The following is a 17,253-nucleotide window of genomic DNA, read 5'->3' on the forward strand; positions in this document are numbered from 1 at the left end:
AGTGTATCAGTGTACCTGTTTATAGCAGGGAGTTGATAAATTGGAAGAACATTAGTTCTTTTTGGTTCAAAACATGTTTGTAAAGCTCAAGGTCACACTGAGTAGAAGAAGTAGGTCTAGGTTTCAATCAAATTAAAATTGTGAGGTATAAAAACTCTTAATAGTTGGAGGCATTATACCTTTCAGGGTCATAGCTTTTCCAGAGCAATATGTCGTCACGCACTATTGCAGATAAAATCCAAGGGACTTGCCATTTGAGACATTGAGGAAACAATGACATAAGAAATTTCATTCTAAGGCTAAGCATATGACATTATCGCATACAAACCTGTCGTACATAAGCAATGGATTCATTGGAATAAATAGAGCCACAAGCTAGCTGCATTTCTCCAAGAATTGAATATAGCAGGGATGATTTACCCGAACCAATAAGATTATATGCAGTCGATGAAGTGAAAATAGATATAACTAAGGTTGCGCTTCAGATATTAGAAGTAGTTTCAATTATCAAATTGAATTGTGAAATATTGAAATTGTTGATGATGTTGACAGATATAGACACTACAAGAAATTATTTACGATGTTGTTTCTAAGACGGTTCTGAAGGACCGTCTTAGAATAGGAGGCGGTGGAAATTTTGTAATTTGGGGGAGAAATAATGTTCTTTATGTCGCACATTCTAAGGCGTTTAGAAAAAATCGTCTTAGAATGTAAGGTAGTGGCAATTTTGTAATGAGGGTTAATAAGTCAACGACAACTATTGCGTAAGCCCATCTTAGTTTAATTGCGTCTCATATGCCTTGGCCCTTGCTTTCAAAGGCAAGTGCAAGTATGGGGGCTTTAAAAAACAACTTTCCTATCGCAAACGCAACACAAAGCCCAACTCAGTAACACTCTTCACTTCACAACCATCCATTCTTTCACACACAGATCTGAGTTAGGTTAGGTTTATTTTCAAAACACAAAAAAATCCCCAATGTGGCAGCAATTAGGGTTCGTGATCGAGCTATACCTAGACCCTGCATTGGAGAATTAGGTTCTGAAAGCATGGAATGTTCTTGCCAAAAGACAAATCAGCACACACTTGATAGAAATGGAGTCTCAGCCACACATAACCCTATTCTCGGCACCATTTCTAGAACCTTCGAAGCTTGAATCTCTCCTGAAAGCCTTCGAATCGAAGCACGATCCTCTCCCTCTCACTTTCTCTTCCCTCGCCACTTTCCCCAACGACCCCAACAACCTCCTCTTCCTCGCCCCAACCCCTTCCCTCTCACTCCTCCAGCTTTAATCACAACTCTGTGACGCTATCAGAAAGAAAGGCCTCAAAATCGACGATGATTACGCTTTCAATTCCTGGATCCCTTATTGCTCCGTTGCACACCATGTCCCCCAAAACAGAATGCCTAAGGCTTTCTCGCTCTTGAGGGAACTCAAGATTCCGATTTCTGGTTATGCCATGGATATCGCTCTCGTTCAGTTCTCTCTGGTTCGGGAAATCTTCTCGTTTGTGCTCGGCAACAACGTAGACTTCTGACCTATAGTTTTATTTATTTATTTATTTATTACTCTATAGTTGCTAAGGCAAGTTTATTTTGAGTAGCACTAGTAGAAATTTCCAATATTTCCTTTTTAATAATTTGACTGATTTGTTTTCTTTTCTTACTAAATATCTACTAATTATCTGTTGTTTTCTTACTTGTGTTATTCCTTCTAGTAGTCAAGGGGAACAATGAATGCACTAGCAGGCACCAACAGGAACTTTAAGTTGGCCTCTAGGCTTCTGGGATTGGATTCAAAGCTTGAGAAAAGTTTACTAATTCCATTCAGGGAAATCAAGGCAAGTAAAATTGCTTCTTGTGTGTTTTCATGTCCTTGTTTTGGCAAAATTAGTTTACCTGTTTTCACTATACTGTTTCATATAGTTCACCAACTCTAGTTCTAAATAAATGTTTCACAATAATGCAGGTTGAATGTACCATACCTAAAGAGGATGACACCTTGCAATCTTATGTAGGGTTCAGGGTACAACATGATAATGCTAGAGGCCCCATGAAAGGAGGAATCAGATACCATCCTGAGGTTAACACTAAAAAATTTCAATTTATTAATTACTCAAGGTTTTATCTATGGTCGTGGTAAAGACATGCATTCTTTTGATTGAACAAGTAGTCTAGCACTGAATTGAATTGCTATCAGATTTTTGTCAACAATAATCGTTTGATTTCTTTCCCCTAATTTTTTGTATAACTTATAAATAAAAACAAAATGTTGGGATATTCCTCTAAGCAGCCATATCTTTAATAAAGGCTTAATTTTATTTTAGTCCCTCAAGTTAGGGGATTTGTTTTTTTAGTCCTCCAAGTAAAAAATTGCATTTTCTAGTCCTCAAATTAAAAAAAAAAAAATACTTTTTTTAGTCACTGCCAAAGTTTGAGAGACTAAAAACTGCAAATTTTTATTTGAGGAAAGGGACAAAAAGAATGTTTTTCGAATTTGAGGGACTAAAAAATTAAAATTTTTGTTTGCGAGACTAAAAAAACAAACACCCTGAGTTGAAGGACTAAAAACATAATTAAGTGTTTAATAAAAGATAAAAGCTATGGTTCAAATTACAACTTTTTTGTGAACCAGTCCCTGCAACTATTTATATTTGTATATGGTGTGTACTTTAGATTCTCAATTCTCACTCTGAATCATTTAATGGAATATACAGGTTGGCTTCTAAGTTTTTGGCTTTTTCATCTTGCAGGACAGATATGTTATGGTCCTTTTCTTAGGCTTCCTGGAGAATCACAAGAGCTCTCTTTATGTTCCCTTTACTATTTCTCTTATTTGGACCTACCTATTTTAAAGTCAAGAGCTTGTTGTTGCCTAAGTAAGGTTTTGCGCATGTTTTAAATTTGACTAAGTTGATATTTTTTAATGAATTTTTAGTTCACCATATCTCTTCACTTAACATTTTACCTACTATCATTTGCATACTTAATGTTAAATGTTTTTAAATTTTACCATGACACATGATGGCAAGTTATTGAAAGGCTTATCATTTAAATTTAAACATTAAACATAAGAGAAAAAGGCTGTCTTTGAATTAGTTGAATGTGAGATTTTTTTATTTGAGGAGAATAACTTTCCAACTTTGTTCTTTCTTTACCTCTAGTAATATTAATAAATGTGAGATATAGCATAGAAGTCCAACTACTTTGATTTTTTTTTGAGGAATTTTTTTTCGGAAGCATTGACTATCAGTTCTATACTTTGAATTGTAAATATAAAGGAATGTATTCAATAATAATTTTTCTCTGGATTACATTGACTATGAGTTCTAACTTCTAATTTTAAAGCATCAACTAGAGATGTAGAAAGAATGTATTCACAGTTGACCTTATAGTACAAAATGTATACTTCAATATTTTTAGTGGGTGATTTAGAGCTAGCCTTTTCTTGATGTAGAAAGAAGAATTTCAGCATACACCTTATGCCACAAATGCTTACATTGATGTGGGGTCATTGGCCAAACAAATATTGCAAGGTATGCATGATTTCCTATCAGAGATGTTAATCTATAAAGCTAAATTTATCATGGCCAAAGCCATTAAAGTATTTTGTGTTACGTCTGTGCTGTTATTTAATTCTTTATTCAACCATGAAATTCTTCAATGATTCAATGAATTTGGTTGATTTTTCTGATTTAGATATTTTTATAATGATAAGGAAAAAAATAATGGTTCCATACTTCCATCCTATACCCTCTCAAACTAGAGAAGAAAAAGGGAAGGGGTATGGAAGTAAATAATAGATGTCACACAATTGGGTGTGTGTGGTTCAAACTTTCTTGCTATAGGGCATGTGTTAGATATAAAACCATTCATGGTCTGCACCTAGCATGTGCTTAAAGCATATGGTTTGCATGTGATGGTGTGTGGATGTTAATTTTATCAATCTTTTTTTTTGTTGACATGAATGTCTTTTGGTTTCAGCCCCAACAGTCAAAGGTTCTGAAGAATATGGGATCTTATATTTGGCAGAACCATTGGATGCATGTACAAAATTGACATCAAAAGCTTCGGGTAAATTGTGCTGGAAATTATGTGACAACTTCATATTTTGGAAATGTCTAATTAACAATTCTTTTTAATTTAGTTGCAGGAAATTCTGCTGGTATAAAAATACATGCTGTATTTGTATCTAAAGCTTCGGGTGAAATACTAATTTTAAATGCTGGGTTGACTAATGTGGAAATATGGATCATTCCAACTTTTGAAAACAGCATGGTCTATCATGGCAATTTCATTTATTTCCCTGCTAGTTATGTCTGTGGTGCTGGCCACTTGTTTCTTCGTCCGCAGGCATCACATAAGAAGAGAAAGGCCTCGAGCTCCTCTTGTTCATGAATTTCATGGTATGAGTAGTCACCTAGTGAAACCAATGCCAAGTTTGATATTTACTGCTGTTTTGGAAGATAACTGCACATCAAGAACATGTGCTATATGCCTTGAAGACTATTATGTTGGTGAGAAACTCAAGTTTCTGCTCTGCTGTCACAGTAAGTGTTCCCATGCCAATTTTTTTTTTTATAAATTCAGTATATTATTGTGTTGGTTTGATATATTTTTAGTGTATACCTTGGTTGAAACCAAGTTTTGAGGAATAGTCTAAAAAGTTCTTCCTCAAGTTCCTCGGGATAAAATTCACTCGGCTTTTTAACACTAGAATCCAATGGAACAAAATTGCAAGGTGCAAAATTTTCGATCCAAGGGTCACCCTTTCTGAAATATTGTAATAGCTGAAACATTTCAAAACTTAAATGGTCAATACAGAAATTTCAAAGTACTATCAATTTTTAACTTGATGAAAAATTTGAACTTCAAATTTCTAAAGGGTACTATCAACTTTTTAACGTGATAAAGTGTGAGCTTCAGTTTTTTGAAGCGTAAGTGTATGTTTGTAAGCCTATGGGGCATTATTCAGCTTGAATTCCCTGGTACTATATGCAGTTCATTGTTGGATCTAATGTTCATTTGTGTTATAAGACATACAATAGCCGTCACATGTTGTAAACTTCTGGTGTAATATCAGTTACCACTTACCCTTAACTGGCAAATAAAAATGTCCTTGATTGCGAGGCAGGTTTGGATATTTTCCCTGCCATCCTTGTATAATTAAATACAAGCATATTCTTTATCACAATGAATGACACCACTTCCAGAGTTGGAAGATAAGTCAAGGGTAGACGCCACAAGGGTTCAACTAAACTGTGCTTTGTGTGATGAATTTCAAACTTGCACAACATATTTTATTTAGTCAACAAGAAAAAATGACAAAAAACATTGACTACATTTTTTTTGTGATAACATGACTGCATTTTATTTTATTTTTAAATTTGTAGCAGAAAAAGTTGAATTGATATGAGATAGTCTACCAGGTGGAGATTAGAAGAAGGGTGTGGTGGTGGACAAAATTCAGGGGCCTCTTTACAACTCTTTTTGCCTTTGATTTACAAAATAGACATTGTAATTGAAATCAGTGAGCTGAATGAATAGGAATAGAATACACGACAAAAAGATGGTTCGTAGGCATCTAAGTCTAACATTAATATTATCCTTTACTGCTAGCAGCCATACATATGGCTTCTATTTTTACTTTCTCTCAACTTTCATTCTTGTTATTTCCTTTTCTAGTCCTCTGAGTTCACAAACTGGATAAATCTATCACACAAGGTAAAAGCTAAGTATAAAAAATTCTTTAAAAATATAAAATGCATTTGATACTAGTCTATGAATGTGACCTTTAAGTGAATCTTGACCAAAGGAGAAAATTAGCTAAAGGTTGCAAGAATATGAATAACTTGAGGCATTCATTATTAGGACTATGATAAGGTAGAAAACCATGCCAAGCACATGCTTCCTCCCAATAAAACTCCCTAGGAACCAAAACTTAGTAGAAGCACAAAATAAATACATGTATAAGTGAACGGTAATCTAACCTCTGTTGGAATCTTTATAATTATAAAAATGAACAATAAATTGATTAATGTGCAAATAGATACCTAGGCAGATTCATGGACTTCTTTATTAGTGTTAATGAAGCGATCCTTTTTCTCAGCTATCAAAACTTGATGCCATGAATACATATGTTTTGCTTCAAATTTTGAATAAGAATCACAATAATTAAAAAAATTGAGACAAATGAACAAAGAAACAACCTTGCTTCGAGCAAAGAGGACTGAACTGAATGCCGATGTTCAAATCTTGAAGAATCTTCCACCTTCCCTTGAGAAGTGCAATGGCTTCCACAAAAATAGACCTTCCCTTCATGAGCATTCCATCGAACAAGTTTTGGTCAGGAGTCCTCATTCCACTCGACGAAAATGATGTAAGCAAAAAAAAATAGAGGGAAGCACTAATCCCCGACGACATAAGGGCAGACATGGTGGTTGTGGCCACTGATGACCTTGTCCCACACGACATCGCCAGAAGTGAGGCAGTTGCAGAGGAGATAATCACGAAAATGCATGGGGTCATCAGTGTTGCTGGGGGTCTTGACACAAACATCCCAGAAGATCTTCTTATGGTTGGACATGACTTGAAGTAGCAATGAAGGGTAGCCGTAGCAACAATGGTAGAAGTTAGGGTTAGTGTTAGAGTTAGGGTTATTGCGGAGATGGACGAGAGTGGTGTCGATGGCGCCATAGATGTTAGAGAGGTTGTAGAGGTTGGGCCAATGGGCGTCGCAGAGAAGGGCTTCAAGGGACCAAATGTGTTCTGTTGAGAGGGCATGAAAGGCAAAGACAGAGCAGTGAGAATGAGAGAGAGGATTTGGAGGAACTGAGGGATGGAGAGGGGGCGACAAAATAATGGCGACTACAACATCGATTTTGTCTAAAAATGTCATGGATGGAAAGTGAAAAAATGTCAATGATGAGTTCATCTTTTATTTACAAATTTGTCACTGTGTTTTATTTTAAGGCATGCAGTTTTCGAAAGTCGACTTTAATTGGACGTCATAAAATGCTAGTTTTACAGTAGTGCTGGCCCATGCTACAAAAGGTTCAAATAATTTACTATCATCAGTCCTAAATAGTTTTAACATTTTTTTTAACTTCAACTAACGTAAAATAACTTGTAACTCAATAAAGACAAACTAAACGCAAATCCTTCCTCGTCCTAACTAACCTTGAGTTTAAGAACTAAACCATTATATATAATAACGATGGCGACATTATAGTTTTGAGTCACCAAGTAAAATCCACCTATTTACTATCATCATATTTATTAAAATTTTAATTTGTATAAAATCATAGTGAAAAATAGTTGAGAGTGTATACTGACATGTTAGCTAGCTAGCACCTTTTCAATCCAAGGATTATTATATACATATGCATGCATACATTCTGTCTTTGCTCGTGTAACGGAGTCATATATATATATATATATATGTTTTTCAAACTTACGACATAATTATATAATATCACAATACAAGTCACCACTATCAATATTAGAAAATTATTATCCCATAATTTAAAAACAGTTGCCTTTGCCTAATGCTACACGTAAAATGCATTGTCTATTACAAAAAAACCATTGTATTTTTCTTAGAGAACGTTTTTAAACTATGGTAAACTAAGGCATTGCCTTAGCCTTTGGGAACAGTTCTTTCAACAAGGGCAACACAGTCGAAAAAATCGTAGTTTTCGGTATGATAAAGAGAACGGTTTTTAAGTGACATGCAACAACCGTTGCAATGAAAGGCAACAACAAAAACCATTGCAAGCAAAGGGAACCGTAAGAAATGGTTTTTTTTTAATGTTCTACAACAACAGTTTTATATGTCAAACAAAAAACATATAATTGTTTGTTATTATCAATTATAGATGTAGAAAATATTTTTCTTTTGTTTGGGAATATACGATATATTTTCTTTTTAAGGCAACAATTTTAATTCTAGATGTATAAAATGATTTTGTAAGATAGTTTGGGAACAATTTTAAGAGAAAAATAATTTAATTAAATTATAAAAATTATCTTTTACTTTGTTTATAAAAAATTATTTTTATCGATGGCAATGAACTAATTATAAAGTTATACTTTTGGATACACAAAGTAAATTAAAGAAAAAAAGATAGTATGTCATCACAACATTAACCTGTTCAAAATTTGTAGTCATGAACTATGTAAAAGACATAAATAAAGATGACTAATTGGGTCAATAAGGTATTTTCTAGAAAATAATAGCAAGGGTTTTGCTTGGGGCACCAGCAAATTTGCTGGTACACCCAACAATTTTTTTTAAATACCCATTATACCCCTGGCTTATAAGTATCAGTATCCTTCTTCATTTTGCGTCCGAGCTTTAGAGTCCCTTGTTTTCGTTTTCGTTCATCGTCGTTTGTTGTGTTCGTTGCCTGAGAGGTTATTGGTGAGAGTTTGACGTTCGCTGTTGTGTCGTCTTTGGTGGTTGGTCGGCAAGTGGTGGTCGTGGCGGTGGATGGTTTGGTCGACAGCGGAGGTAAGCTTTTATTATTTTGTTTTGTAAATAGGAAATCCATAAGTTCATTTAGTTTTACGGATTGGTAATCCATAAAATTAAATGAAATTACGGATTGGTAATCTGTAAGAAGTATACCGATTACAAATTTTTATGACTCCTTTAATATGCAGATCATGACATCTCCATGAAAGCAGACATAAGTCCCCAATCACCAGTGTCTAGCGAACATGTGATTAGAGGACTTAATTTTGTGACAGCCACTAAGCCTTCGATCTTAGGGGTAGGCTTGCCAAACTTCTCGACCTTTCTTCCATGGGAGCATAACTTCAGCTCAGGACGTTCCTGAAAATGTTAATATAAATCATTTCAACAAAAATTAACAATTACTTACGAAAATGACATTTATTTAAAATTACAAATACCTCTCCACTCCAAACTTTCACGGCCACATGATAAACATAGTCTTGCAACACTGATGTGTCGTGGGGTCCGCTTGGAAAACCCTCAGCATCAGTTGACACATCAACACCAACTGCTTGTTCAGGTTGTTCATGGACCTCCTCATCCGCATGATCCATATCGTCAACATCCTCAACAACAGGTGCAACTTTTCGTTGCCTACGTGCAGATGCTATGGGCCTTCGCCGCTGGGGAGCATCATCTGTATCATGACTGACTTCTCTCCCTAGGGCTCTTCCTATAACCCTTCCTAAAGCTCGACCCAAACCTCGTGTTCTAACCATAATTTCCACATTAAACGAGTCATAAAAATTTGTAAATGAAAGAACAATACTTCAATCAATCTGAAATTACTATCATAATAAATTTTTTTTCTTCAAAACTTAAAGTAATGACCAAAATAAATCTACAATTTTGTTTTTCAATTAAATTTTAATGAAAACTTAAAGTAATGAAAATTGACTATTGATAATTTTTTTATAGTTCCATATCATTTCTAAATTGTCAAATATATACTAATAAACATTTGAAATTTATCATATATAACAAATTTATAAAACACTCTTTAAACTATCAAATATAACAAGATTACTAAACTTCTTAATGCAAAATATTAATATTTATGTAATTAAAATAACAAATTTAACAAATTCTATTTTACTAATAATTTTTAAAAATAATTAAATCACAATAATATATATATATATACACACACACACACATTTTGTTTTAAAATAAAAAATTACTTTATTTCTTAAAAAAATCAACTATAAAAATATTTTTCATTAATTAAAATTACACAAAAAACAACACCATTTACTTATTACAAAAGAAAATTTTAAATGAAAATATTATTTAATTTTAAATAATTATAAAATAATTTTTTTAACTCAAATTGAAAAAACAAAATACGGATTAGGGATCCGTATGAAGCATAGGGATTGGGAATCCTTAAACTTCATACGGATTAGTGATTCATATAAAGTCTACGGATTGACAATCCGTATGCTTTATATGAATCACTGATCCGTATAAAACATACAGTTTGTCAATCCGTAGGCTTTATACAGATCCACCATCCCCTCCAATCCCCTCGCCATGAACACAAAGCCAAGTAAATGAAATAAAAACCAACTTACCACAATGGCAACTACGGTGACGGTGACACGACAACACAAGCGGCGGTGGCACGACAGAAACACGAACGGGGATGAACAAGCGTGAAGAAGAGAATCAAAGGTACTGTGTGCTAGATACTGTAGCGGTGGGGGGAGGAGGGAATTTTTTGAAAGCTTTTAAAATAAGGATGAAAGACATTTTTGCCATTTCACCAAAGATGTTGTGTGTACCAGTAGTTGAGCTGATGCCCAAAGCAATTGCCTAATATCAATCATCATTCATCACTATCTAGCTTTTAAAATAATATTGTAATAGTAAAAAACTAAAATTCTGCATGTCACTCATTAACCATCTTGATTTAGGTCTTCATCTTCTACTTCCAAGTCTTGATCTTTTTCATCCATACCATCTATAAAATAAATTAAATAAATCATAATTAATAAGAAATTTGACTAATTAAAGCTACACTACTAGAAAAATGCTTTTTACGACGGTTATTTTGGACATTCTACTTCGTTTATTAACTGTCGTCGTAAGCAACGTCGTAGAAAGTCTTTACTTTCTACAACGGTTCCCTAAAAAACCATCTTAAAAAAAGATACTCTTTTAAGACGATTCTTAACAAAAATCCATCAAAAAGCCATATTAGAAGAATACCTTTCTAAGACGGTTCTTAGTTGAAAATCGTCTTAGAATGTACTTTTAAAAAAAAATTAAAATATGTTGAGGATTCTAAGACGATCATTCAAAGAACAACCTTATAACGTGTTTTTTAAATAAAAATTAAAAAATAAAGAATAAAGCAATTACAAAATAACACATCAGTCCAAATTTACAAAGTAATAATAGTAAACAAATAAACATTATTGCCACATGGAAACTATTGAAATTTTTTGACAATTCAACTTGTTTTAGTTTTTATGGCAACATGGTCAAATTTTATTAAAGAAAAAAAAAGAGAAAAAGATCAATAAAAAAGAAATCCAAGGCTATGAATCAACCTTCGTTCAAATTATAATGAAATACAAAGTACAGAGTACAAACCTTCGTTCAAATACCACAATAGTAGCATGTGTATCACATTCAATTGAATGTTTAAAATTTGGAGGAAAATAAGCATATGAATCAACCTAAAATTAAAACCTTGGTGTCAATTTTTTTATATCCTTTATAGATAATATAGTGATTATTTAAATTTTCATGAAAAATCATATAAAAGTTAGTAGCCAGACAAAATATGAATGAAAGACACAACAATCGTTATGTACAAATAAACTAAGGTCAATTATAAGTATCACACAAGAGGGAAATATATATTTCTATTATTAATTCAAATAACTGGAAAATAAGAGGACTCTTCAAAGGAGACATTCTTGCAATAGTGTGAGAAATAGGAAAGAGAAAAAGAAAGCAATATCATATTTTGTCAATCATTTTGAGCCTACATTCCTTCCCTTTTGTCATAAAATTTCCTATCATCTTAATTTTTAATGCATAAAGCTCTCTAGCAATAAAAATATAGTAATAGAATGGTATAAGAAAATAAACATGTGAAGCAATCGGTCATTTTTATTTTTTTATATAAAAACATTTTAGTGAATAATGAGCTCATTCTCAGCAATGTAACAAAAATTTATTAAAAAAAATAGTAATAAGAATACCTCTTGTATAATATATTTCCAGAAACTAGCATAATTAAGATGGAAACCACAAGTCTTATATACCCATAAGCTGCTATAAATTTATTGACAAGATTATATTCTCTAAAAGTGTTAGTAGGGGCCTAAGGTTTATATCAAACACGGAGAAGACATCTAACCTGGCTTTTGAAATCTCTTCCTTAGATGGAACATAAAAGCTATAAATCCTAGTTCTCAAACTAGAAATGTGATGTTCCCTTGCCCTTCTTGTCACCACGCACCAATCTCAAAGTGGCACCTCTGCACAACATAGACAGGAACTAACCATTAGCCACACACCACATGGAACCAAAAAAGCATTCATTGATTTTATTTCATTAATAACACGCATTAACATTCTTTATGTTTTTTTAAATCTTTTTTATAGGGAAAATTCTTATTTTTTGTTCAAGTGTTTTCTTTAATAAATTTTGCATGAGTTCATAAATAATTACTTTTGTATGGGAAACAAAATGAAATAAAAATAGGTACAGATAAATTAGGTTATCTAAATTAATTGAGACTATATAACGTAATGATCAGTAAATAAATTAAACAGTGCAAAAAAATAGACATCGGATAAAAAAAATAGTGATACATTGTAGTTTTACTAATAAGCCCAGGTTCTGACCATTGACCCCAAATTTAGGTCCAATAAAAATGGCTTTAGAGAAGGGAAAAGTTTAAAAGTGATAAGCAAATTAAATTTGAAAATGGTTAAATTTACAATGCCATGATATGTTCACAATATCATTTTACAAGCCGTTTTTTGAGATATCAGATTCTATACGCACATATATTTCAACTGCTAAAAATGTGAGTTTAAAAGTAAGATATTTCCCACTCTCTACATCCTGCTGTTAAAATGTGAGTTTAAAAGTAAGATATTTCCCACTCTCTACATCCTGCTGTTAGGTTTATGTTTTGTTATTTATTTATGTATTTATTAGTTCAACTATACAATAATAGAAAATTAAAAAAAATTCAATGAAAAGAACGGCTTGTAAAATGATATTGTGAACATATCATGGCATTGTAAATATCATGTTCCTATCACCGTCACTCTGCCGTATATTTTAAACATGTATATATAATAAAAAAAGTGAGAAATAGAAATATTAAATATATTTTTAATTAGCATTATCATTTTTTTATATTCAACTAATGTAACTGAGCAGATGATCAAAGAGACAACTACTACGTTACTAGGATATATAGCATACACACCAAAAGTGTGGGAGTCCAGAGTGCAACTACTACACTATAGTTATTTCGAGCTGCATAGATTTGAATATCTTAGATCTATAAAATTAACAACAATATGCAATGTAATCATGAAAAGGAGAAGAAACTACCATTGGGAAAAAAAATGCATGCCAACCATAATTAACACGTTGAATGCTCATTATATCCTTTGTTGGCCTAACTAGAGGTTTTATCTTAAGATAGATACCGTAGTTAGAAAGATGCCAAATATATTTACAAGGCTAGCTTATTGATATAAGTTCAGGAAACAAATATGTTTTTAAAGACTACCAGTTACTAATTAATAGTATTCACGCAAGTAATATATTTACAAGGCTACTGCATGCTGTAGTAAAATATCTTGTGAAATTAAAAAAGTAAAAAAAAAAAAAACCCTTCAAATTAGTGTTTCACTATAAATTTCTACAAGATACAAATTGTGTATTCAAATTAACTAAAACAAATGTTTAGGCTCGTATTCAAATTTGCATTGCTTTCAGAATAACCAATAATTACATCAAAAGAAGCCCTTTCCCAACAAAGTCATTTAATTTACAACCACGAGAAGAAATAGTTAAATATGTAAGTGTATAAGACATGAGTACCTGAGACCACCATAAGAAGAATCTAACTATGTGCCAGTCTGAGTTTTCAATCCAATGCCTTAACATATATGTAAAGAAACAGAATAGCTGCTAGTAAATCCTCAAGGGAATTAGCCTATTAATCTTATATAGGAATAACTCATGCACCTGACTCGCCTAACAGGGAAATGGAGGCAAAGAACCTTGATAGCATTGCATCATTTATTTAAAGAGGAGGAACTTGTCATGCCAAAAACTAATATATATATATATATATATATATATAAAATTCAGTTCTATCTTGCTTCTCATATGACTTATTGTACTGCTCACATGAGATTTTCACTACGGTGACTTTGACCGCTGCAATGAATTAATCAAGATGCCTAGTACATGTGTGTAACAAGAGTCTTCAGACACGAATATTATGGAGTACCTGCTGGTGTTGAATAGGAGCTCTGTTGTTTTTCATATATGGAGTGCTCAAAACCTGAAATTAAGAAACAAAAGTTATATTTAAACACATAAGAAAACCCTTTCCGTTTAACTTCTTCTTAAAGCATATAGACTAATTCATCAGCCTAGCAATTGAAAAGCAAAGAAGAAAGGTCTAAGTTTTCTATGTCTATCAACTGTTTGACAAACATAGCTAATTACACCAGAGATATGAAAAATATGTCAGAAATCAAATCAAAAGAATCAACAAACATTTAAATTTCAAATGAGTGCATAACATTTTTTATAGTACATGGAAGAATTGCATGAACAAACATTATCAGTAGACATATAAAGAATTCAAATAGCGACACAAAAGGCATGACTTCATTCATACAAATGAACACAACAGTGATCAATCTAGCTAAGTAGTAAGTACTTTGCGATACATAGAATGATAAACTAGAATCATAATGCTCTTGAGACAAAGGGGTCAAAAGAAAAATGCAGAACAAACCGTAGGAGAAACTCTGTCACAATGCATAGACGTTGAGGTGATGTCACGACCTCATGTAGAGAAGAATATTTGGGTGTTGAAGTCTTTTCATGACAAACACCTTCATACAATGAAATGTCAAATCCATATTAGACAAAAGAAATTTTAGGGGCAGCCACTTGGTAAAATGAAAGTGATTTTGAGAAGAGAAAAGAAATTTTAGGGGACAAAAGAAATTTCAAGAGGTTTTGAAGGGAAAAGCCATCAAAACAATAAAATGAAAAAGTGGAAGAACAAGGTATAGTTCTGTTAGGATATGGAACGTGGTTATACCTTTTTTCTATGGAAGGATATGGTAGAAATGTATGATAGAAATGATGGAAGTAGGAAGAGGATGAGTTTTTAGAAAATTGACACCTTAACTTGAATTGTGCTTATTAGTTTCTTTTCTTACATTACATGGCTTGCTATAACTTATGCCTTTATATAGGTTACATAGGTGATTTCTACACACTTCTATTTTACTTAGTCCTAGAGTTTTCTAGACTCATCTATCATCTACCATCTATCTCTATAATGTTCTAGGTGCTTCTATGACTTTAGATAATAAGATATTTTTCTACATCCATCAAGAAGTTTCTACACACTACAACATCTCCATAGGTGTAGAACTCTCTAGATAATGGACCACCAATTATACATCTATATTTTTCTACATCCATCAAGAAGTTTCTACACACTACAACATCTCCATAGGTGTAGAACTCTCTAGATAATGCACCACCAATTATACATCTATATTTTTCTAGATTAATCTTCAACACTCCCCCTTAATCTAGAAAAGTCTTGAACTCCAAACATGTCTCTGAATTTGATGAACTTCTCTGTTGCAATTGGCTTGGTGAAGATGTCTGCTAATTGTTCTTCAGTCTTGCAGAACTCCATTTTGATTTCTCCACGTTCCACGAGTTCTCTGATGAAGTGGTATCTAATCTCAATGTGCTTTGTACGGCTGTGGAATACTGGATTCTTAGTCATTGCAATAGCTGACATATTATCACAATGAATAACTGTTGGAGTCTTGAAGTCTTGTTGTACATCTTGCAGAATTTTTTTGAACTATGTCGCTTCACACGCAGCGCTTGTTGCAGCCATGTATTCTGCTTCTACTGATGATAGAGCAACTGCTGTTTGCTTATTTAATGCCCATGATATTGCTTTGTTGCCTAGAAGAAACACATATCCACTTGTGCTTTTTCTATCATCTGTGCTTCCTGCCCAGTCGCTATCTGATGTGAGCTATTTTTTATAATAAAAATATATTGAAATATCTTTAAAAATATTTATTTAACAATTATTTTTGGCTTAAATGATAAGAATTGATATTTTTATTATTTATGGCTTGCAAATGTCTCATTGAAATCAACTCCTGGCAGTTGTGAATAACCTTTAGCGATAAGTTGTGCTTTGTGTTTCTGGATTGTTTCATCCTCATTATATTTAATTTTTAAACCCATTTCAGGCTAATGATCTCCTTGTCTTCGGGTTTTTGCATGAGCTCCCATGTATGATTTTTCTCTATCATTTTGATTTCCTCATCCATGGCTTTTCTCCAAACTTCTTTCGATGCTTCCTCAAACTTTTGAGGTTAACAGGCAAAAAATCCAACATTTACGTACTTTGGATTCGGTTTGTGTGGCCTTCTTGATCTTCAAAGTTGTTGTTGGGGGACTTCTTCTACTTCTTCTTGCTGGTGCTGTTGGTCATGCTGTGTTGGTGATGGTGGCAGTGTGCACGGGCTTGGATTGGTTACTTCTTGCGTCTCATTGGCTTCAGTACTCAATTGCCAGCTTGCTTCTTCGTCAAAGATGACATCTCTTAAAATATCAGCTGCTTTGAATCTGATTTGAATAATCGGTAACCTTTAGATTGATCACTATAGCTGACAAAGATGCACTTTTCTTCTTTTTCATTGAGCTTTTCTCGGTTCTCCTTTTGAATGTGCAAATAAGCAACACATCCAAAAACTTTAAAATGATGAACTGTTGGTTTTCTGTTGAACCATGCTTCATATGGCGTCATATTTAAGACTGCTTTAGTAGGAGAACGGTTGAGGATGTATATTGTTGTGCTAACAGCTTCCGCCCATAGATTCTTTGGCAGGTTCTTGTGTTGTAGCATCGATTGAGCCATTTCCACAATGGTTATGTTTTTCCTTTTAGCCGACACCTTTTTGTTGTGGAGTGTGACGAACAATCAGCTCTTTTTTGATGCCATGATCATTGCAAAAATTGATGAATATGTGCCCATTGAATTCTCCCCCGCGATCTGTTCTCAAGATTTTGAGAGAATGTCCACTTTGCTTTTTCACTAGGGCCTTGAACTCCTTGAAGCAAGAGAATGCATCGGATTTTTGTTGGATAAAGTACACCCACATCATTCGAGTGTAGTCATCAACGAAGAGGAGAAAATATCTTCTTCCACCAAAACTGGGGTACTTAATGGTCCCCAGATATCAACATGCACCAATTGAAGTGGAGCTTTAGCTCTCCAAGATGCTTTTGGAAATGGTAACCTGTGCAACTTGCCATAAATGCAACCTTCACAAACTTTAAGGTTAGATGAAATAAAAGGAAGCCCAAGCACCAAATTTTTTTGTTTTAACAATTTGAGGTCATTAAAGTTTAGATGACCATACCTCAAGTGCCACAGTATGGACTCATCCATATTCTCATATTTCAAT

At 33.3% G+C, this 17,253-nt stretch overlaps 1 protein-coding gene and 1 pseudogene across 1 annotated transcript; one reads left to right on the forward strand and one right to left on the reverse strand.

Moving 5' to 3' along the window:
- Window positions 1–833: 833 nt before the first annotated feature.
- Window positions 834–5,138, forward strand: LOC114416872 (annotated as a pseudogene).
- Window positions 5,139–8,159: 3,021 nt separating this feature from the next.
- On the reverse strand, window positions 8,160–9,303 carry LOC114416873. The gene is made up of 2 exons (XM_028381916.1): window positions 8,916–9,303; window positions 8,160–8,835 (listed from the first exon to the last, which is right to left on the reverse strand). Exons 1-2 carry the CDS (start codon window positions 9,234–9,236, stop codon window positions 8,665–8,667), a joined length of 492 nt encoding a protein of 163 aa, XP_028237717.1. The 5' UTR covers window positions 9,237–9,303; the 3' UTR covers window positions 8,160–8,664.
- Between the last annotated feature and the right edge of the window lie 7,950 nt (window positions 9,304–17,253).

Source organism: Glycine soja, chromosome 6, assembly GCF_004193775.1.
Source record: "Glycine soja cultivar W05 chromosome 6, ASM419377v2, whole genome shotgun sequence".
Taxonomy (NCBI): Eukaryota; Viridiplantae; Streptophyta; class Magnoliopsida; order Fabales; family Fabaceae; genus Glycine; species Glycine soja.

Excerpts from the sequence above, each read along its gene's own strand:
- LOC114416873 (XM_028381916.1), bottom strand. The coding sequence starts at position 9,236 with ATGGTTAGAACACGAGGTTTGGGTCGAGCTTTAGGAAGGGTTATAGGA. Across the intron at positions 8,836-8,915 it reads TGAAAGTTTGGAGTGGAGAG|GAACGTCCTGAGCTGAAGTT; the intron begins GTATTTGTAATT and ends TAACATTTTCAG.